The sequence below is a fragment of the Carassius gibelio genome, chromosome A22 (assembly GCF_023724105.1).
Source record: "Carassius gibelio isolate Cgi1373 ecotype wild population from Czech Republic chromosome A22, carGib1.2-hapl.c, whole genome shotgun sequence".
In the NCBI taxonomy this organism is placed as follows: Eukaryota; Metazoa; Chordata; class Actinopteri; order Cypriniformes; family Cyprinidae; genus Carassius; species Carassius gibelio.
Genome location: NC_068392.1, coordinates 4,084,205 through 4,107,867, shown reverse-complemented (window position 1 = coordinate 4,107,867; position 23,663 = coordinate 4,084,205). Strand labels below are relative to the sequence as shown.

Here is a 23,663-nt window from a genome sequence, read left to right as displayed (position 1 = left end):
TCCGCAGCAAATGAAGACTGACACCAGGATGTGGATTTTCCAAAAAAAAAAAAAAAAAAACTTTTTACTTAAATTTCAGTTTAATAAGAAATAAGAAATTAAACTCACATAAATCACTGTTTACAGAACTCACTTATATTACACTGCTCATTTATATCAAATTCCTCACTTATATTACACTGCTCCCTACTATCCATATGCATCTTTGCTCTCTCATGTTTTTTTCACCTTCTCCGAGAGATGATGAATTTCGGTGACACCTGTTGTCCATGCGATGTCGGTCAACGATCTCGGGATGGAACAAAATGCGGCTGTAAATCAGCAGAATAAAGCGTCAGCTTCCATCATTGATACATTCAAGTTCCTTGGGACACATATCAGCAACAACCTCAAATGGAAAATCAACAAAGATCATATCCATCTTGGCAGTCTTGACACACTTTCCCGGAAGAGAGTACAGTGCATCATCAACAGAACATCCTAAGTCATTGGTTCACCCCTACCATCCCTTGAATCACTCTACCACAAACGGACACTACGCAGAGCCCACAAAATAATTTCTGATATCACCCACCCTGCACACTACGCCTTCCAGCTACTGCCCTCAGAACAACTCACTTCAAAAACAGTTTAATCCCGATAGCAATAAACATTTTGAACTCTGAACGCTGAGGACTGTAGATTAAGCATGACCCCTTATGTATTTTTATGTATCAATGTGTCTGTATGTATGTATATGTATGTTATTTTATTTTATATGTTTATTGCTTGTTTAATGTAATGCTGGAACCTGTACCAAAGAGCTGTACTGAAATATATTCCACCAGCTTGGCTGTGTGGTCATTAAATTAAAAAAAAAAAAAAAAAAAAAAAAAGCTTATTCGAAGCCTGCTGGCCTTTTCTCCTCTCATACCAAGTCCTCGAAAATCCTAGTTTATACGACTTCGCTCCCTTTGTAGATACTTGTTTGATGTTTAAATTTGGTCTTGGTGGTCTTAATTCTTTAATTGTCAATTTATCCTTATTGCTACGACAAATTAATATTATTTCTTTCAATGACACGATAGAATTAATCTGCGCTGAGGTAACGTTCGCCGTGATGTCGATCAAGTTCAGCTGAATTTGAGTTGGCAAAGGCATAGCTGTCCCCGTCTCTCTTTTGTTTTGTTTTTTTGTTTTGTTTTGTTTTTTGATCAAGATATTAAAGAGTTTTTTTTTTTTTTTCTTGTTGTTAAAATTCTAAATAGTTTTTAAATATTATTGTATGTCACTGTCCCACCAGTCGTTGCACAAGTTAAGGTTACGCACGATGACGAAAGCACGTTATGGATAGCCCTCCCAGAACTCATTGAGATTGCATTGCAGTGCCTGCAGTTAAAAAATATATATATATATCTTTGAATGGAAGTCTATGGCTGCATCCCAAAACTGAAAAATGCTGCCTTCGGAGGTCGCATTCCAAGGTAGGAAGGCATCAAGGCACATCCGAAATCAATGTCAGCTTCATATCCTGTCTCCTGAGATGCCTTCATCTGGCCGATTTCTGAAGACAGCATTGATGTATCCTTCTCTGCCTTTGATATCCCACAATCCCATTCTGTGACAGTTAAGCCAAAAAAAATAAAGATGGCGTCTGAAAGTTGCGGTCGTTGGTCAGTTTGTGTGTAAATGTATGTTTCTGAACAACCTTTTCCACTTTTTATGTAATTTCTAGCGAGAAATTAATATTGCAGTAATGAAATATCCACTTAGTTATCACCAAAGCTCTCTATATTTAGCTGTAGATCATTAAACCATTACGCTGCCTCAGAAGCCTGTCCGAAATTCGTTTCATGAGGTGCCTTCGGGCAAAAAAGCTGCCTGCAAAGTCATTGCCTGATTAGACAGATAGGCAGTAAGTCATCTGCCTAAGTTTTCGGATGCAGCATATGAGAGCCCTCAGGGCGATTCTCAGTTTGACAGAAATCACCCAAAATAGGGCGGTACTACACAAAACGCGACTCGACGCTGATTTGACTATTTAGAGGCAGCACAAACAGTCTACACTAGTGAAAGCTAGCATAGCACTGTGGTTGAATGTAAAGGAAACAAATCCCTCCCTTTCCCGCTTTTGGTGGTAACTATAGTTACAGTTTTTGTGTATGTATGGAATCAGAATACACAAAAAAAGGTAACCTCAAAATGACAATATCCATTAACTAGTTTTCAAGTTTCTATTACTTTTAGATCAATGAACCAGCCTAAACACATTCATTTATACCAACAACCTAATGAACACTGTGGATTAAACAGGTGGAAATAGGTCTTTAAAGTAACAATTGCAAGGTATAGCTTTTTACAGTATACAGCATCTTCTATCTCACATAATCAGGTTTACTGAAATATACACTCACGCTCACAGCTCAGCCTCTGAGTAAAACTGAAACCTGTGGTTGGTTTTCTTAAGAAAACTTCTTTGATCTTTTGGGTCACATAGCATCTTGTGCATGACATTTGGTGGGTGTTTAGTTTGTAGGAGAGGGGCTTCTTCCTGTCCTGCATAAGTCTACAGTATAACAACAGACCAAGATGAGAACCTGCATTTAACAAAGAAGGAGAAAACACGTGTATGATACAATGTTTGCAGATACCTCAAAAAATTCTACAATACAATTTTGATACAGTTCGATCCAGGAATATATTGATTTATTTATCAATATCATGATATTAAAAACTATATATATATATATATATATACACACACACACACAGAATGCAAAGACACAAATCAAATAAACAGTGCCTTTCAGGTTCTTTCAGGTAGGTCAGATACAGAAATGTCATAATTATATGTAAAATAACCCTGCATAATCTTCACTTTATAAATTAAATTATCCTTTTTGAAGCTACAAAGGTTGTTCAGTCAAGAGCAGTTACGAGATTTAGTTTTCTTTGACGGAGCTTTATTGTCTGCTTCCACTTTAAGATGGAAAGCACAGATCCAATATACTGATTCACACGTGTTTTCTTTTTCTTTTACTTTAAGACATAATCCTAACCAACTGTGTTTACTAAAACATGCATGCTAATGTGATCTTGTCTGGTTAGTCTGTTTGTTCATCCAAGCACACACACACACACACATACACACACAAAAGTAAAAAACAGAAGAGAAGTCAACTTGTGCGCTATTTGTGCTATGTTGTATTTTACACCCCTAATCTTTAAGAGAAAGACTCTGGGGTTCAAATTAAATACACAAGTGTCTTTTTACACTATAGTTTATTGGGACTCTCTCAGAGCACAGGATGAGCTCCCCCTGCTGGCCTCACTAACACTCTTCCAGCAGCAACCTGTTCCTCCCATCCTGGTACTGGCCAGCCTCAGGCCGGGTTCACACCGCAAGCTGCAGCAGAGCAGAAGCAGCGCGTATTTTTTTCGGTGCCTATGTTAACAGATGAGAGCGTTCACACCGCACGCAGAAGCTGCGCGGCAGAGCGTTGCAGGAGCAGAGCAGAAGCAGCAGTGCCGCGATCGTTTCGGCGCTGGGTCTATTTTTGCAGCGCTGCTGACGCTCAGTTAAAGTGAAAGTACACCTTTGATGGACAAAATAAATATGATTTCACACAAAAAGTGCTCTAACTGCACAAAAAAAGCACATCTAGGGTGTTTTAACAAGAACTAGAGTAGGCTATGTTAGGAAAGAAAATTTATATAAAAAATATGAATATAAGATAAAGTGACACTGATCATGGCCAAAATACACATGTACTGAAACGAAAATTAATTTTGCCCAAAATTTGGATTAATGATATCGTATGTGTTTTTTGCAAATTACATAAGAAATGTATGATATTTAAATTCACATATTTTTCTATTTTTTTATTATATTATTATTATTATTATTATTTACAAAATTGGTCAAAGTAGGCTACTTGCATTTCTAAACAATGGCGGTCGTCTTCAGAGTGCACCTGGAAAGACAATAATGGACGACACTCGTCTAATCGTGGAAGTTGAGAAATATCAAGTTCTTTATGATCAACACAATGTATTTTACAAAGACTTGCAGGAGAAGGAAAAGCATATGGGATGAAGTTTCAACGGCTCTTATTGCAGATGGTAAGTAGCCTAATTTTATAATGTTTTTGACGCTTTCACTGGCACACGAGCAAACAACTCAATATTTGATTCAAAATTGATTCAGTTGGAACCATTTATTAACTATTTCTAAATTACACATAAGCACACAAATAACAAAAGCAGGTGATACGTGCATATATAATAAACAAGTAAATGCTGATTTCAAGATGAGCAGGAACTCAGGCTGTGAACCATTTACAATACACAATTTAAAATGGTATTAAATTGGTTTTCAGGGTGTCCTTTGGTAAATTTGATTGCAAACAAACCCAGTGACAAGATGGTAATATGTACCATGTTCTCTCCTACGTCGGTTAATGGGATGAACCCAAAGTCTGCGTCTTTTTCATAGTCTCTAATAACAAATATAGCGCGATGGCCTTTCTTCTGTCAACAGCACGTAGCCTACTGCACGGAAAAGACAGCAAAACAAAGATGCAACAAAAGTTACAATGAAATTATGAATTTAAAAAGCTTCTTGCCAAGTCTGTTTATTTAAATGTATTTTAAATGGAAATAAAGCAATGCGAACTAGAGTACTCTGTCCAAAATCCGCTGTTCAGTTGCGCGCTGCCTCCGCTGCCGGTGTGAAAGCAAAATAGGCGCGCGCTGCTTCTGCTCTGCCTACCTGCTGCTAACGCGCTGCTTCTGCTCTGCTGCAGCTTGCGGTGTGAACCCGGCCTCAGCCCTGCTCAGCTTCAGTGAACATGCAGGTGAAAGCTTTTTTGGTGGTATATTATATTTTTGGATAGTGAATCTAGAATCTCAGCGTGCTTTACTTGATAGTCTATGCATTAAGAGAGTGCTGTAAATGTTGAAATCAGTTATTTTATATGCTTTTCAATAAAGGTAAATGCATTTGAGGCTTTAATGTTATGTGATATTTTTTGCCAATTTTTATTTTGTGTGTGTGTTTGGATTTAGGCCGCGGTCTTTGAGCACGCAAAATTCCTTCGGATGCTGAAATGATATGACCATGCTGTACAGCGTCGTTTAATAATAATTTCACATAATGAATAATAATGAATCTAAAATGTCAAATCTACTGCAACGCTGCAGTTTAATAAAATGCATTTTCCTTTCATTTAATATAAGGTCATGCTGTTGCATATCGATCACACGGTTTCACGTGATATTAATAATAATAATAATAATAATAATAATAATAATAATAACAATATAAATAAATAAATAACAACATTCATAATTCTGAGTTCTGCTCAAAAGCCTTCAAATTGATACGACCGAAACCAATAATGTTGTAGGCTACTGTCACCATCAAGCAGCATTTAAACAGCACTTACTGGACGTGACGGCACGTCTCACGTCATCGCGCTGCGGTGCGGTGCGTAAGGAGCCTTACCAAATTAGATTTTCGGTTTTCTCACTGGTGACAGACTGCTCAAATGCAAAACGTAGTAAACCATATTAATAAGAAGACGACACAATGGAATTGGCTTCGGGTTTAATGAAGAGGAACAACATTGCATTATTATGTATCAAAAGATGGTTTCTTTTTTTAGAAAACCTGGTGAAATGCAGCTTCTCTTTGTTTCGTGCCTATTATTCTGGTGTTTTCTCGACCATGGTAAGATATTTAGGCTTCTCTCCCTCTCTCTCTCTCTCTCTCTCTCTCTCTATCTATCTCTCTCTCTCTCTCTCTCTCTCTCTCTCTCTCTCTCTCTCTCTCTCTCTCTCTATATATATATATATATATATATATATATGCGGTTAAAATCGTGTTTTCATTACATACAGTAGGCTACATTTTTACAAGGATTACAAAGGATTTACGAGCTGTATGTTTTGTGCATTTGCATTTCAAAATCATACAGTCACTGCTGTTATGGGTCAAAATACGCAGGAGATGCTGGAAACTATGTTTGACTACTCAGGACAAACAGGGGCTTCATGAACAACTATCACAATCATAACATATTTTAATCACTTAGGTACTGATGCAGTATCAAGAATCAAGGGAATGTAAACTTTTGAACCCGTTCATTTGTTCATAGAGTTGCATTAATGGTGTTAACTGCGGTGGAACAGAGCAGTTTTATTTAAAAGAATCTGCATTCATTTGGAAGAAATGGTGAATTGGTTCAAAATAGTGATTAATTACTTCTACAGGAGCATCTGGTGTTGATATTGATGAAGTGTCAGCAATGGAGGGAGATTCAGTCACTCTACACACTGATGTTAAGACAAACCAACAAGAGAGAATAAGATGGTATTTTAATGACATTCGCATCGCTTACATCAATGGAGATCTCCGTAAGATCTGTAGAGATGTTGAGTGTAATAATGGCACTGAGAGATTCAGAGACAGACTGAAGCTGGATCATCAGACTGGATCTCTGACCATCACAAACATCACAAACACAGACTCTGGAGAATATAAACTACAGATCAACAGCCGCAGATTCAGCATCATAAAGACATACAGTGTTTGTGTAACTGGTGAGTATCACTGTAGTCATTCAGTGCTTTTACACTTGAACAGTTTGAAGTTAAAATAAATTCAATTAAATTGAAGTTACAAAGGTTGTTCAGTCAAGAGCAGTTAAGAGATTTAGTTTTCTTTGACTGAGCTTTATTGTCTGATTCCACTTTAAGATGGAAAGCACAGATCCAATATACTGATACACTCTAAAAACTGCTGGGTTGAAAACAACCCAATTTGGGTTATTTTGACAACCCAGCGCTGGGTCAAAAAGGGACGAACCCAGCGCTGGGTTGTTTTAACCCAACCAGTTGGGTTATCATATTTAACCCAGCCTGCTGGGTTGCCTTTTTTATGGTTTAAAATGACTATATTGCAGGGTTTAAAAAAACAGAGCGGGTGTTTTTTTATCACTGTATTTCAGAAGGAAAACTACTGTATTTAGAAAATGTTCGATATCATTTCGCATATGCTTGATAAGGCAGCGTTTGTGAGCTCAGCACCGCTCTGCAGCCGTTACCGGAGAAACTTACCTCCCGCTCTTAGCGCCTCCTGCTGGCAGAAAATAAACTCGCAGAGTGCAGCCATGTGGGGAAACAATGCATTTCTACGTTAAAATTAACCCAAATTGAGCTAGGCATTAAACCTACAAATGTTGTTCATTTTAAATATCACTTTTACACACAAATAATAATTACCAAAAAGAAAATATTTATTAAAAACAAGAGAAAACAAGAGAAAAGTCAAAAAGTAACATGTTAGAAGAAATGCAGAAAAGGATGGCATTAACAGCTACAGAGTTCATAAACAAAGCATTGAACATTTGATGAATATAACTTAAGATCAAATTGGACTTTGTTCAATTGTATATATTGTATAAAAATATACGAAAACACATACAATAAATTTACAATTAGTTAGTTTTTTTTCCAACTATTCTGGCATGACAGTACACAAATAAATCACAACTTTGATATTATAACCTTTAACAGACGCGCGTGTGTGTGTGAAAGAATGTGAGCAGGTGTATGAATGACAGAGTGTAAACTTTTCTACTAAACAACACAGAAAAAGCATTTAACTTTTTTTTTTTTTTTTACAAATTATACACTTACAGTTTGTTTCATTGTCCATGAATACAGATCATGCATCACGGTCAATTTTCATGATCTCTTTAGCATAACTGATGTAATCATGAAGAAGCCCCATCTCCACAGCATGTGACATCTTCTACATCATCCAGGGCAGCGTCCTCCTTTAAAACCAGTGCTGTTTAGGGGAAAGAAGATTCTCCTCTCTTTGACCAGGATTCATCCCAGTCACCGCCTGTTCTTCATCAGTGGCCTAAGAGAAACACATATGAAAAAATTAAACATTTAATTAAACTATCCATTTTCAGGTAGAGGTGTATTCACATCCGTAAGGATAAGTAAATAATCGGTTTTAAAGTTTCAACACTTTGTGCGGTTGTTTAATGTCTCAGTCCACCACAGCGCTCCAGAATGCTATAATGGCAGCACTAGTGTGAGGACATGCGATATTGTTTGAATAAATATTGCTTTCAGAAAGCTTCTTTACTGAAACATTAAAACAGACATGACATTCACATACCTCCCCATGTTTTTCCAGACTCATACAAACTCTGTTCATTTTTTGGAAAACATATGAATATATTTAATATTCTCTTTTTGTGTCCTCCATTGCTGGTCTGGGAGACCAATATTTTATTTTGAACATACATGTTTGCTATCATATAATTTAAGATGTATTCATATATAAATATCAGAATTTACTTCTACAATAACTCTATATTTATGAAGCTTGAAAATACTGATTATCTAAACTATAAATGGATTAACAAATATTATGAGAAAACTAAAAATATATTAATTTATGTTGTAAAGACAGACAAAAGTCTTATAGGTTTGGAATGACTTGAGGGCAAGTAAATGATTTTTTGTGTGAACTTTACCTCTAAGAGCGCAGACCAAGAATAATGACTCTCCAAATCAGACAACTCCAAAGTTGGTTTGATTTCTGCAATAAAAAACACAGACATCAATGGTCTTAATGAAATGAGCACGTAATCACACTGTTGTTGCATCAAAATGTGAAGTAAACCGGCAGGAGACAACAGAAAAATTTATTTTCTAAAAATAACTTACATAAAATCTCAAGGGAATGATGATCTCCCATGTCTCTTGCTTTTAACATCTACAAAAACAAAAAACAAACATTATTTTACTCTTAGTAAAAAAACAACAACTGATAACATGAAATTATGAAGTTTACTTGCCTTAAACGATCTTTCCCTCTCTTCAGAAGAAGCTGAGAAAACCACCTCCTCACACAAGCAGACTTGTGTGTCCTTAACTCCAGTTAGTTTGAGTTCTGCAAAGAGGGGCATCAATGGTTTCAATAAAATATTAACATATACATACATACATATATAAAATCACACTGTTTTTGCATCAAAATGTGAAGTTAACAGGCAGGACACAACAGAAACATAATTTTTCTAAAAAAAAAAAAGTAATAATAATTTAACTTACATCAGTCTCAAAAGAATGAAGTTATCTTGTCTCTGGATTTCAACATCTAAAAAAAAACACACACATTATTTTAGTCTTAGAAAAAATAAAGATAACTTGATGTTATTCTGAAGTTTACTCTCCTTAACCCGTCTGTCCCTCTCTTCAGAAGAACACCTCCTCCTCATCCTAACACAGGTCTGTGACTCCTCACACAAACAGCTTCTGTGTCTTTAACTCTCAGCGCGAGGACAATGAAGACAGGAGCTGGACTAGTCTGAAACATTACATGTAAAACATACTTTTAACAGTTACCACTTCAACAGCCTCAAAATAATTATGCTAGTCTTTACTACACAATGCCGTTTCCTTTAGGAGACAAACATACATTCAGTTTAACCGCGAAAAAAAAGACAAATTCACATGAGCGTAACCGTGACCATAACCGTCTGTTAACGCCTCAAAGAGAACAGATAATGTAAAATCTTATGTAAATATGACAAAATACATTCACAGACGTTATATTAAAAGTAAATCCTCCGTTCAGTAACGTTACATGAGGCAGTTAAGACCTCCGTGTCCGAGGCGAAAACCGCGTCCGTTTTTTTTATATAACGTTAGATATAACGTTAAGCTCCTTTGTTTCCGCCTTTCATAAAACCTTCCGCCTTTCATAGAACCGGGTAAACAATAAAAGATAACTTTACATTTTGAATATTTAACGTTACTTACCATAGTCTTTCACTCGCTTCTCGCTTCTATCACGCTGAGAAAATGGCGGCTGCTCGCACTGGAGAGACGTACGATTTTGACGTGACGTGCGTGCTCTCCTTCACGTCCGCGTCCTCAACCCACCCCCGCTGGGTTAAAAAAGATAGTTATTTTCAACCCAAACTTGGGTTAAAACATCCCAAAGTCCTATCCAACGGCCTCAACCCAGCAGTTGGGTTGAAAAAACAACCCAGCGTTTTTTAGAGTGTACACACGTGTTTTCTTTTTCTTTTACTTTAAGACATAATCCTAACCAATTTAGGATTTACTAAGACATGCATGCTAATGTGATCTTGTCCGGTTAGTCTGTTTGTTCATCCAAGCACACACACACACACACATACACACACAAAAGTAAAAACGGAAGAGAAGTCAACTTGTGCGCTATTTGTGCTATGTTGTATTTTACACCCCTAATCTTTAAGAGAAAGACTCTGGGATTCAAATTAAATACACAAGTGTCTTTTTACACTATAGTTTATTGGGACTCTCTCAGAGCACAGGATGAGCTCCCCCTGCTGGCCTCACTAACACTAACACTCTTCCAGCAGCAACCTGTTCCTCCCATCCTGGTACTGGCCAGCCTCAGCCCTGCTCAGCTTCAGTGAACATGCAGGTGAAAGCTTTTTTGGTGGTATATTATATTTTTGGATAGTGAATCTAGAATCTCAGCGTGCTTTACTTGATAGTCTATGCATTAAGAGAGTGCTGTAAATGTTGAAATCAGTTATTTTATATGCTTTTCAATAAAGGTAAATGCATTTGAGGCTTTAATGTTATGTGATATTTTTTGCCAATTTTTATTTTGTGTGTGTGTTTGGATTTAGGCCGCGGTCTTTGAGCACGCAAAATTCCTTCGGATGCTGAAATGATATGACCATGCTGTACAGCGTCGTTTAATAATAATTTCACATAATGAATAATAATGAATCTAAAATGTCAAATCTACTGCAACGCTGCAGTTTAATAAAATGCATTTTCCTTTCATTTAATATAAGGTCATGCTGTTGCATATCGATCACACGGTTTCACGTGATATTAATAATAATAATAATAACAATATAAATAAATAAATAACAACATTCATAATTCTGAGTTCTGCTCAAAAGCCTTCAAATTGATACGACCGAAACCAATAATGTTGTAGGCTACTGTCACCATCAAGCAGCATTTAAACAGCACTTACTGGACGTGACGGCACGTCTCACGTCATCGCGCTGCGGTGCGGTGCGTAAGGAGCCTTACCAAATTAGATTTTCGGTTTTCTCACTGGTGACAGACTGCTCAAATGCAAAACGTAGTAAACCATATTAATAAGAAGACGACACAATGGAATTGGCTTCGGGTTTAATGAAGAGGAACAACATTGCATTATTATGTATCAAAAGATGGTTTCTTTTTTTAGAAAACCTGGTGAAAATGCAGCTTCTCTTTGTTTCGTGCCTATTATTCTGGTGTTTTCTCGACCATGGTAAGATATTTAGGCTTCTCTCTCTATCTATCTATCTATCTATATATATATATATATATATATATATATATATATATATATATATATATATATATATATATATGCGGGTAAAATCGTGTTTTCATTACATACAGTAGGCTGTCATGCGTAGGATGCTCGTGTGCACAACAAAAGATGTGGTCTACGTCTGAGTCAGGGATGAGTTTATCTGGCATAACGGAATACTGTGCCAATGACGAGCCCATCATGCAGGAACACTATTGTTCTTCTGTATTGACAGTAGGCAATTCTGCGATGAAGAAGCCTATATTGCTCTGCATAATGAACATCGCATCACTCAGCTGCTTTCGCACAGCAATAAGCCTGAGTAAGACACTTGCATAGAATGACCATTAAGGGATGTGTTGAAGCTAGCTGACCAGGGGCGACGTGTACCCTACTAATGATAGGGAGGGGCGTGGGGGAGGGGCGTGTGGGGGGGGGGGGGTATCTGAATCAGACTGAATCTATCTGAAAGTACTCTCTTAACATCAGTCAGTCAAGAATTATGATCAAAATTTATTTAATAATAGAATTTTAGGGATAAAAATAAAATTGATAGCCATGTTTGAATGCATATTAGTCATTTTAACTGAACATTTTAACTTGACCTGGTGGTGGTGCTTTTTTGGTCATTCTGTGTTTTTGTAAAAAAAAAAAAAAAATACTGATAAAATAATATTTATACAAATTCTACTAATAAGAACTATAAAACGCACTAAGGATTACAAAGGATTTACGAGCTGTATGTTTTGTGCATTTGCTCGAACTGATTTGCCGAAATCAAATCGGATGGTAATACGTGAACGCCAGCCAATGAGATTGTCGTTTGCACATTAGCGCAAAAAGAAAATGGCAGAATTCCAAACGTATACAGTTATTTTGTCAGTAGACAGAACTTTTTGCATTGTATTTATCAGTGTGACAATATTCATACAATACTACAACCTAGAAATAATTTAAAGGGCTCACTTCCAGGCCTCAGCAGCACAAATTATGTGTCCAGCAACATCTGATTCAAATATTATGCTAATTTAATAGTGAGTGGTGGTTTCAGACCTAACAGTGTCGCACTTGCACTGACTCTGTCTGAAAAAATGAAAAGACCGAGCTGAAGGTGGAACGATTCGACCAATCAGATTAAAGGAGCATGTCAGCAACGCCCACAAGTGCCCACTTATATGTATGTATATATATATATTTATTTATTTTGTCTTTTGGAAGCTGCATTTGACAATGTACATATTGGGGAGTCACTTTATAGTTGTGATTTTATAAAAAAAATTTCCTGAGCATTACTGAATGTTTTCACTGAATGTTTTCATTGAATGTGTAATATTCAGACAATTGTGTGTCCTTCAATCGTCTTCAGTTTGATGATGGATTTCAAAATCATACAGTCACTGCTGTTATGTGTTAAAATATGCAGGAGATGCTGGAAAACTATGTTTAACTACTCAGAACTGGGGCTTTATGAACAACTATCACAACATATTTTAATCACTTAAGCCCCTTTCACACTGCACGTCGGACCCGCAATATTTCCGTAACATTGCCGGGTCGCCTTCTGTGTGAAAGCAACCACATCCCGGAATTGATTACCGAATCGAACCCGGGTCGGGGACATAGTAACATTGCTGGGTTCGACCCGGGACGAGCGCTGTGTGAACAAAAGCCAGATCTAATTCCGTATCGAAGTGATGACGCGCGTTATCGCGCGACTCTTTTACCGGCTGTTTTGAAGGAAGATCAACATTCGTGACGAAAACATATGTGCAAACTGTAATGAAGCAGAGATCAGTTAATTCCTCACTTTCCGCGCTGACGCAGAGATCGTTTGCTTGCTTCAGTTAAAGTATAACGTGCCAAGCATTGTCGACTCGTACATTACACGTCACGCGCTGATGTCACGTGTCGTTACGGGATCTTCAAGGGTTGTGTGTGAAAGCACGCACATATCCCGGGTCATCACTGGCAGTGTGAAAGTGCCAAATCTAGCGACCAGGGAACAATTGCAGGAACACTTTACCCCTGTATTTGCCGGAATGGCAGTGTGAAAGCGGCTATAGGTACTGATGCAGTATCAAGAATCACGCAAATGTAAACTTTTGAACCCGTTCATTTGTTCATAGAGTTGCATTAATGGTGTTAACTGCGGTGGAACAGAGCAGTTTTATTTAAAAGAATCTGCATTCATTTGGAAGAAATGGTGAATTGGTTAAAAATAGTAATACATTTCTTCTACAGGAGCATCTGGTGTTGATATTGATGAAGTGTCAGCGATGGAGGGAGATTCAGTCACTCTACACACTGATGTTAAGACAAACCAACAAGAGAGAATCAGATGGTATTTTAATGACATTCGCATCGCTCAAATTACTGGAGATCTCCGTAAGATCTGTAGAGATGTTGAGTGTAATAATGGCACTGAGAGATTCAGAGACAGACTGAAGCTGGATCATCAGACTGGATCTCTGACCATCACAAACATCACAAACACAGACTCTGGAGAATATAAACTCCTGATAAGCAGCAGCAGCAGCGACAGTGAAAAGATCTTTAGTGTTACTGTTCATGGTGAGTCATGTTTAAAAATTACTCTTGTATGTGTAAGTCACGTCATTAATATGTTCTTATTTATCATTTTGCAGTGACATTTAGATGTGATTTTTATTTTTAATTCAAATACAGTATATAGACGATTTAAACAAAACCACATCAATGTTAAAGTGGAATTTGCAGACTTAAATGTGAATTTAGTTCAGTATGATTTACAACGCTTTGTTTTTTATTTGTTATTATATATTTTTCAGTTATCTTCTACTGATCATCTCTTTAAATCCGTCTCTTATTTCACAGTCAGTATGTTTTCTCCTCCCACCAGGAATCCAAAGTGTAAAATATTTAGTTTTAGCACAAAAATGTTAATAAATGTTGCTTTCCAGATGAAGTCAAGAGGGCATGTTTTATAACTTACATATTATACTCAGTTCTTTAATCTTATGTGATGTTTCCTCAAAAGCTCCTCCAGCAGCTGTTGGTTTGTGTTTCAGGTGTTTCTGCTGCTCAACGAGATAAAATGAAGAGAAAGTCAGTGAAAGAGGGAGAATCTGTCACTTTAGATTCTGATGCAGTAGAAAACCCAAATTATTTTAAGGTTTGGTATTTTAATGATACTCGCATCGCTGCAATCAGTGGAGATCTCCGTAAGATCTGTACAGATGTTCAGTGTAATAATGGCACTGAGAGATTCAGAGACAGACTGAAGCTGGACAATCAGACTGGATCTCTGACCATCACAAACATCACAAACACAGACTCTGGAGTTTATGAACTACAGATCAGCAGCAGCAGATTCAGCATCATAAAGACATACAGTGTTAGCGTCACTGGTGAGTATCACTGTAGTCATTCAGTGCTTTTACACTTGAACAGTTTTAGAAAACATTTAAATTGTCTCAGTACATGTTTTTGTTGTGGCCTGTTTGAAGAAGTGAGCTTTGATTCAACATATATTAAACTGAAATCAAATCTATCTTGAGTTTTTGTCACCTTATACATTTTGAAACTTTTAGATAATGCATTTTAAAATGATAAAAGTCTATTGTTAATACAAAACAAATAAAAAATAAAATAAAAAAATCATAATATTAGTCAGTTTCTCTGCTGTTTCTTTTACTGTTTTAGCTGCTGTTCCTTACAAACCCACCAGATGCCACCTTATCAAATAAATCAATGTCATACAACTTTCTACTAAATATTGGTCAGAAGTACTAATAAAGTTGTTTATCAGTCCACCTCTAGTAATAATGACTGTCTTTCTTTAGCTGTTTCAGGTTCATCTGGTGCTGTAGCTGCTGTTGTTGTTTCTGTTCTGCTGGTTGCAGTTGCTTGTGTCATCTGCTGTTACTGCTGGAGCTCTAATCAAGCAAGACAAAATGGCAAGTATTGGATACAGTTGATTTGAAAACCTGGAATAATGAGATTTATTGTAAAAAAAAAAAACACAAAAAAAAAACATATATATTTTTATCCTAATCGACCAAAGTATTATTTATTGTTCATACAGGTAAAGGGAGACAGCGCAATGATCATGAACTGGTGAGATACTATGTACAAAATCTGTCTGTCAGTAAAAAAACCTATGAATGTCCAGAACTGAGAAATGTTAAAGCCCCAATATACTTAAAGTGAACTGGTGTGATGTCATTTTAAACAATTTTCTTTTTTTCCTTTTTTTTTTTAATGCTTGCTTTGAGCTACTATTGGTCTGTAGTGATTATGCAATAGGTAGGTGTGGCACTTGGGCTCCTCCTTATTTGACAAGGAAGTCTTTTCCAGCTGATTTGTTCTGTTCAATCCGTTGAAATCAGACATTCGTAAGTAAAAACGTGAATAGAGACTCGTTTTTCCTGGCTTGACGCTGGTTGGTCGGCAACAGCTAGACTGTGACTGGGCAGGAGATGGTGGAAAGGAAGTGAGGAGACAGGAAATGAGATGGGATTTGAAGAAGAAGGCAGGATATATAGGAGTGTTTGGGATGTAATGCGGTCAAGAAAACGAAAAAAAAAAGAGAAAGTAACATCTAATATAGAGGAAACAGATAGTGAACAAAGTAAGACAATAGCAAATAAACAACAAGAGGAAGAATATTAAGTTATCATGAAACTATCTCAGGAGGTCATCGTTTGGTAAATGAAATCTGATTCAGTTAACAAAGTCAATAAACAAATTGCTAAGCGAGGTTAAAAATGCTAAAGTATTAAGAAGAGGAGCACTGCTGATTTTGTGTAGGAATAAAACACAACAAGAGAAAGCTATAGAACTGAACAGAATAGATGGCAAGAGAATAAAGTGCATCTTGACTGGAAACAAGGCATTGATTCGAGGGGTTATCACAGGAATACCGGTAAATATCACAGAAGATCAAATCAGAGACAGTGTAACAGGGCAAAAGTGCTGCAGGTAAAACACCTAAGAACAACCAGAAATGGGGAGAAGTGCGATAGCCTGTCTGTAATAATTAGGTTTGATGAAACAAGACTTCCAAGTAAGGTATATATAGGTTAACATGAGCTACGAAGTCAGGCCATACATCCCTCCCCCACTGAGATGTTTTAAGTGCCAAAGATATGGCCATGTAGCAGCATTGTGTAAGGGCAAACAAAGATGCAGTAGGTGTTTAGGTGAGTATGAGTATGGAGAATGTGGAGAAGGAGTAAAGCTTAAATTCTGTAACTGTGGAGGGGAGCACAGTTCAGCCTACCGTGGATGTGAAGCTAGCAAGAGGGCAATGGAGGTGCAGCGAGTGAGATCCCTGCAAGGAAAAACTTAACGCAGAAGCTGTAAAGAAAGTGTCTAAGGAAAAGGAAGCCTATAAACCAGAACTCAAAGAACATAAAAGTGAAAAAAAAAAAGCTTTTGGTAGAAAATTTTGTGAAAATCCACAGTTGAAAGAAAAAAAGAAAGTCTTCATTAAAGAAAGTAGATTTGCACCAGGAGGAGATATGGACCTGCCTTTTACTATGTTTGAATTAAAAAGTGCTATCCTAAATGCGTGACAAATAACACTTGGGAAAGATGCTATATGTTATAGCGTGGTAGGGCATATGAGAGCTTTATTTAGGCTGATCAATATGATCTGGAATGAAGGTAGAATCCCACTTGAATGGAAACAGGCACTGATAGTCCCAATACTCAAACCTGGTAAGAAAGCTTTAGACCCGTCAAGTTATAGACCTATACCATTAACATCACAATTAGGGAAAATCTTGGAAAGGATGGTAACAGATAGGTTAATTTACTATATGGAAACTAAGGGTCTCTTTTCAGTATATCCTTCTGGATTTCATAAGGGTAGGGGAACAATGGATTATGTTTTGTGCTTAGAAGCAGGGGTAAGGAAAGTTCAAACTAATAAGTAAAGTGTAATTGCTGTGTTCTTTGATGTCAAATATGATATGCTGTGGAAGGATGGACTTGTCAAATTAGGAATTAAAGGTAAATTATTTGGTTGAGTATTAGATTTCCTGGACAGAAGAACAATAGAAGTTAAAGTGGGTACATAGTTGTCAAGTAGGCATATAGTGGAAAATGGTACCCCCAAAACAGAGTCCTGCAACGGGTCGGGTACCCGCGGATACCTACTTAAAAGTGGATGAAACGGGTGGATTTTGACATTCCTAAAATTCACGGGCGGGGATGCGGGAGGATAATTAACTCCTTGCAGGCGGGTAGTAGCGCGGATGAAAAATATGTGCAATATTTGTATGTTTGAATTACCATTACACATATACAACAACATGACATTTGACCCATCACGTCACCACCACTGCAACAGTGCGACAGCGCTGCAAGTGAGAGAGAGTTTTCCACAGCTGCATTTGTAATTCAAGAACTGAGAACACAACTTAAACCTGGTCCTGTAGACGATATCCATACACTCCTGCTTATAAGCATTATTAAGCATTCAATCTGGGAGAGCGTCATGTAGAAAAGACCTCATTTATCAAATACTTCACTTGCTTCTCACACTTCATAATAAGGGAATTGTTGTCTCCTTCCTTTGGGTTCCTGCCCATGTGGGGGTGGAAGGAAATGAAGTTGTGGATATGCAAGCAAAAAATTATATAAAGCATGAAACATTAGATGTACAAATACCAATAAGCAGAGCTGATGTCAAAACCATCATAAAGCAACATTCACTTAATATACGGTAGGAATATTGGAACACAGTGGATACAGGACGTCATCTATACAGCATACAAAATCAAGTAGTCACAAGCATGAGGAGGGGCAGAAGCCCAAGGGAGGAGATGTTAGTCTCACGTCTTAGAAGGGGTCACACTAGTTTAAATACAACATTGCACAGAATAGGAAAAAATCCCACTGGATTATGCACTGATTGTGATGTGCAAGAGACAGTGAAGCATATACGGTTAAGACTGCAAAAAATATGAAGAAGATGATGAACAAAGCATGACACTTGAGTATTTATTAGGGAAAGCATCTGGGAGTATACACAATTTATTAATTTTGCTTTTGGAAAACACTGGGTTAAGTGAAATAATTTAATAGGAATTAATTTTCTTTTGTAAAGGTTTTATATACGTTTTTTTATTATTTACTTAATTTTTATTCATCACCTCTCCTTTGATGTCATTCTAATACCCACACTCCAGTCTAGTAGGTGGCGGTAATGCACCTTTGAGATTAATTGCCAACCGCCATTAAACCCGAAAGAAGTGAAGTGAAGTGAATACTCTAGAGAGCTGCTTTATAGAAACTGAAGATGTTATTCTAACTGAGAAATGACACTGACACTGTTTTTCGTGTTTAATAACGTAAAGTTTCTTGCATTAAAGTTATTTTGTATAAAGTGCTTTATAAATAATTGACATGACTAGAGTACCGAATTGCAGCTTGTGCAAACCACAAAGCTATTGATAAGATGCTTTCTTAACTTTTTTTCTCCTCAGCACTGTTATTCTTGTTTTGATTTATTCTGCTATTGAGAGAAAAGTGCACAGCACCTATTTACATATTCATATTATGCTGCTTTCAGCAGTACAGACAGCATCGGGATGTTTGCAAACAATATAATCACTGGTCGGGTATTTCAAACTTATTTTTACCCCCAAAGTGAGTGAGTTCACCGTGAGTATATTGGGGCTTTAGGTGGTACAGGATATAGAAGGTGCAGTGTGTACATTTCTGTGAGATGTTTTCTTTGAGATCTTTACATTCAGCAGGCATTGAAAAAAAAAATACTCTTTGTGTAACTGAATCATCAGGTTTTGGAATCATCAGCAGGGAAATCTCCGAACAAGCAGTGGTGTGTCCTTCCAGAGAAACCTGCAAGCACGCAGGAGCGTTTTGTTCCAGAGAAACCCGCGATCAAGCAGGACCCTTTAGATCCAGAGAAAGCCGCGATCAAGCAGGAGCATTTAGATCCAGAGAAACCCGCGATCAAGCAGGAGCCTTTAAATCCAGAGAAACCCGCGATCAAGCGGGAGCCTTTAGATCCAGAGAAACCCGCGATCAAGCAGGACCCTTTAGATCCAGAGAAACCCGCGATCAAGCAGGAGCATTTAGATCCAGAGAAACCCGCGATCAAGCAGGAGCATTTAGATCCAGAGAAACCCGCGATCAAGCAGGAGCCTTTAGATCCAGAGAAACCCGCGATCAAGCAGGAGCCTTTAGATCCAGAGAAACCCGCGATCAAGCAGGAGCCTTTAGATCCAGAGAAACCCGCGATCAAGCAGGAGCATTTAGATCCAGAGAAACCCGCGATCACGCAGGAGCATTTAGATCCTGAGAAACCCGCGATCAAGCAGGAGCATTTAGATCCAGAGAAACCTGTGATCAAGCAGGAGCATTTAGATCCAGAGAAACCCGCGATCAAGCAGGAGCCTTTAGATCCAGAGAAAGCCGCGATCAAGCAGGAGCCTTTAGATCCAGAGAAAGCCGCGATCAAGCAGGAGCCTTTAGATCCAGAGAAACATGTGATCAAGCAGGAGCATTTAGATCCAGAGAAACCTGTGATCAAGCAGGAGCCTTTAGATCCAGAGAAACCCGCGATCAAGCAGAAGCCTTTCGTGCCAGAGAAACCCGCGATCAAGCAGGAGCATTTAGATCCAGAGAAACCCACGATCAAGCAGGAGCATTTAGATCCAGAGAAACCCGCGATCAAGCAGAAGCCTTTCATGCCAGAGAAACCCGCGATCAAGCAGGAGCATTTAGATCCAGAGAAACCCACGATCAAGCAGGAGCATTTAGATCCAGAGAAACCCGCAATCACGCAGGAGCATTTAGATCCAGAGAAACCCGCGATCAAGCAGGAGCATTTAGATCCAGAGAAACCTGCAATCACGCAGGAGCATTTAGATCCAGAGAAACCCGCAATCACGCAGGAGCATTTAGATCCAGAGAAACCCGCAATCACGCAGGAGCATTTAGATCCGGAGAAACCCACGATCAAGCAGGAGCCTTTAGATCCAGAGAAACCCGCAATCACGCAGGAGCATTTAGATCCGGAGAAACCCACGATCAAGCAGGAGCCTTTAGATCCAGAGAAACCCGCAATCACGCAGGAGCATTTAGATCCAGAGAAACCCGCAATCACGCAGGAGCATTTAGATCCAGAGAAACCCGCGATCAAGCAGGAGCATTTAGATCCAGAGAAACCCGCGATCAAGCAGGAGCCTTTAGATCCAGAGAAACCCGCAATCACGCAGGAGCATTTAGATCCAGAGAAACCCGCAATCACGCAGGAGCATTTAGATCCAGAGAAACCCGCAATCACGCAGGAGCATTTAGATCCGGAGAAACCTACGATCAAGCAGGAGCCTTTAGATCCAGAGAAACCCGCGATCACGCAGGAGCATTTAGATCCAGAGAAACCCGCGATCACGCAGGAGCATTTAGATCCAGAGAAACCCGCGATCAAGCAGGAGCATTTAGATCCAGAGAAAGCCGCGATCAAGCAGGAGCATTTAGATCCAGAGAAACCCGCGATCAAGCAGGAGCCTTTAGATCCAGAGAAACCCGCGATCACGCAGGAGCATTTAGATCCAGAGAAACACGCGATCAAGCAGGAGCATTTAGATCCAGAGAAACCCGCGATCACGCAGGAGCCTTTAGATCCAGAGAAACCCGCGATCAAGCAGGAGCATTTAGATCCAGAGAAACCCGCGATCAAGCAGGAGCCTTTAGATCCAGAGAAACCCGCGATCACGCAGGAGCATTTAGATCCAGAGAAACACGCGATCAAGCAGGAGCCTTTAGATCCAGAGAAACCCGCGATCACGCAGGAGCATTTAGATCCAGAGAAACACGCGATCAAGCAGGAGCATTTAGATCCAGAGAAACACGCAAGCATGCAGAAGGGTGACGAAGAGTAATCTGCGAAGATGCAGAGGGGTGAAGCTTTCGTTCGTTATCTGGCTTAGCTCTGTGATGTCGGATGATTCGTTTGCGAACCGGATATCACAAACTGCCTTGTTTTGAACTCTCTCTCACAACAGACACAGAAGAGAAGACAATGATGAATAAAGTCATAGTTTTTGCTTTTTTTGGACCAAAATGTACTTTCAATGCTTCGAAAAATTCTAACCTAGCCTCTGATGTCACATGGACTACTTTGAAGATGATGTTACCTTTCTGGACATGGACAGTAGACCGTACACACAGTTTCAATGGAGGGACTGAGAGCTCTCGGACTAAATCTAAAATATCTTAAACTGTGTTCTTAAGATAAATGGGGGTCTCACTGGTTTGGAACGACATAAGGGTGAGTTATTAATTACATAGTTTTGATTATTGGGTGAACTAACCCTTTAATACAGGCACACGACTGGCTGTAATTTATGTCAACAGTTTAAACCTCATACCTTGTTCACATTCCTTTTGAAGCACATTGAGGTTAAGGCATCAGTTTCTGGAGCATTTTGTGAAAAATCCTACAATAAAAGACATAAGTGCAAGACACATTTGTGTGACATTCAAATGTGTGCCATAAAACAAAAAGAATAAAAATAACAAACCTCAGTAATGGCTTCAGAACAGGCAGAGAGGGTCTCTTCATAATTTGCTTCACCCTAATAAATAAAATAGGCAAACTTAAGCATAACTGTTGTGTAGTATATTCACCGTATTATGTCTGCTGTATGCTCACCTCTGTGTGGATGACTTTGTGAACATGTGCTGGCTTCAACAGGGACACAGCATTACCCTCTATTGCAGAACATACAGTCAGCCACGTGTAAAACTTCTAAGATGTAGTAATGCATTCCACACATTCCCAGTGTCACTTGCTTAGAGGAGCCAGCACCAGGGTCAGATTCTACAGCACCTGAATATAATAAGAGATTATGCTAAATTCTCACCACTTTGAATTATATTTTTATTTTTTGTCTTTATCTGCTGCCAAGAACGTTTGTAATAGGTGTTGTGTTATGTTGGGGATCAGTAAAATAAAGAAGCAGAAAACAAGTAGTACTGAACCATACTTGAACCATACTTGAGCAAGTAGTACTGAACCATACTTGAGCAATGCACTTAATCAAAGTTAAGTGCATTGACTCCAGACCCCAGTGTTTAGACATAGACTCCCTCTCAACATTGAACATTGAAAATAAGGGAAATTTCCCGGGTTACTCATCCAAAATACAGGAAAATTTCAACATTGATCTTTCTGTGGCTATCCCTCTGCTGACAGCATAAATTCACTTAGTTAAAAAGTTGTGAAGCTAGGTCTAACGTGACTTTGCTAACAAATTGGTGTGAAATCGTGCTTTCACAGCTACCACGCTGTAATCTTAAAAAAGCCCAACATCACTGTAAGGTTGCTTTTTTTTAAAGTAAGCAACATGTTCCTTTGAAAACATCTGTTTCGCTGGAATGGTAAGGGGGTAGCAAGAGGACAACAGTAAAGAGACTGGCAGGTCCGATGGAAGGAATAATGGGATATTTACAGGGAAATACTAAAATGGGGAGACAACAGGAAAAGAGCAAAAATACGTGAGAATCCTAGAAAAAAAGCGGGATGGTTGACAGCTACTAACTACACTTTTGAAACACATAGTTAAAAGTACATGTGTGAATGGTTGTTAGCACTAACGGTTACTAAAGTAGCAGCTAGGTGGAGCACAGTTTACCTTTATCTGGATTAATGTATAATGTTTGTCGGCTTTATGATCTGCGGCTCCTGAACCCATCCATTTTTGAACTGCACATGAGACTCCAATGACTTGTGTCTTCGGAACTGTTCTGAAGTGTAGGCGCTCGCAAAACAAACAGTCTTGGTTAAACAAAAATTTGCTCGTAAAGCAACGGTCTTGGCTAAGCCTGAGGTACATCACGGTCTCCTCCATTATGCCATTAAAACATAAAAGCAAAAACTATCCTGCCAGGATTGTCCTCCTGTTAGCACTCATCTAGCACCGTTGCTATGCGACAAAGCAGTAATCAGAAACACATGGTGGCAGAATTAGGAATCCTGCAAAGGCAGAGCATCTCGCGCACTCCAAAGGGCCCTTCGTGCACTTCGGAGGTGTCACAGTCTTCTGTCTTTCTGTGAGCACATGGCTTGTGTTGTGTTTATTTGGTGCCATGTGCTCTCTCCTGTCCTTTTCTGACCCCGCCCACCTTGTCACCTCATTACTGTTTAGTTGCTCCACCTGTGTTTCTCCCTTGCTCCCTGACTCATTACCTTATTCACTCTGTACACCTGTGCACATAATCACTCACACAGCTGTTCCCTATTTGCTCACGAGTATATAGTTTC

At 38.6% G+C, this 23,663-nt stretch overlaps 1 protein-coding gene and 2 long non-coding RNA genes across 3 annotated transcripts; 1 reads left to right on the top strand and 2 right to left on the bottom strand.

Moving 5' to 3' along the window:
• Nucleotides 1-7,253: 7,253 nt before the first annotated feature.
• On the bottom strand, nucleotides 7,254-8,781 carry LOC127942902 (uncharacterized). The gene is made up of 3 exons (XR_008149472.1): nucleotides 8,731-8,781; nucleotides 8,538-8,602; nucleotides 7,254-7,909 (listed from the first exon to the last, which is right to left on the bottom strand). It is a non-coding gene; the product is annotated as an uncharacterized LOC127942902 (long non-coding RNA).
• A 79-nt stretch (nucleotides 8,782-8,860) lies between these two features.
• On the bottom strand, nucleotides 8,861-10,082 carry LOC127942896 (uncharacterized). Its single transcript, XR_008149460.1, has 3 exons — nucleotides 9,829-10,082; nucleotides 9,118-9,373; nucleotides 8,861-8,956 (listed from the first exon to the last, which is right to left on the bottom strand). It is a non-coding gene; the product is annotated as an uncharacterized LOC127942896 (long non-coding RNA).
• Nucleotides 10,083-11,106: 1,024 nt separating this feature from the next.
• On the top strand, nucleotides 11,107-22,372 carry LOC127942440 (putative protein FAM47C). Its single transcript, XM_052538141.1, has 6 exons — nucleotides 11,107-11,338; nucleotides 13,625-13,954; nucleotides 14,431-14,769; nucleotides 15,205-15,318; nucleotides 15,447-15,478; nucleotides 19,171-22,372. Exons 1-6 carry the CDS (start codon nucleotides 11,197-11,199, stop codon nucleotides 21,277-21,279), a joined length of 3,066 nt encoding a protein of 1,021 aa, XP_052394101.1. The 5' UTR covers nucleotides 11,107-11,196; the 3' UTR covers nucleotides 21,280-22,372.
• Nucleotides 22,373-23,663: the final 1,291 nt, after the last annotated feature.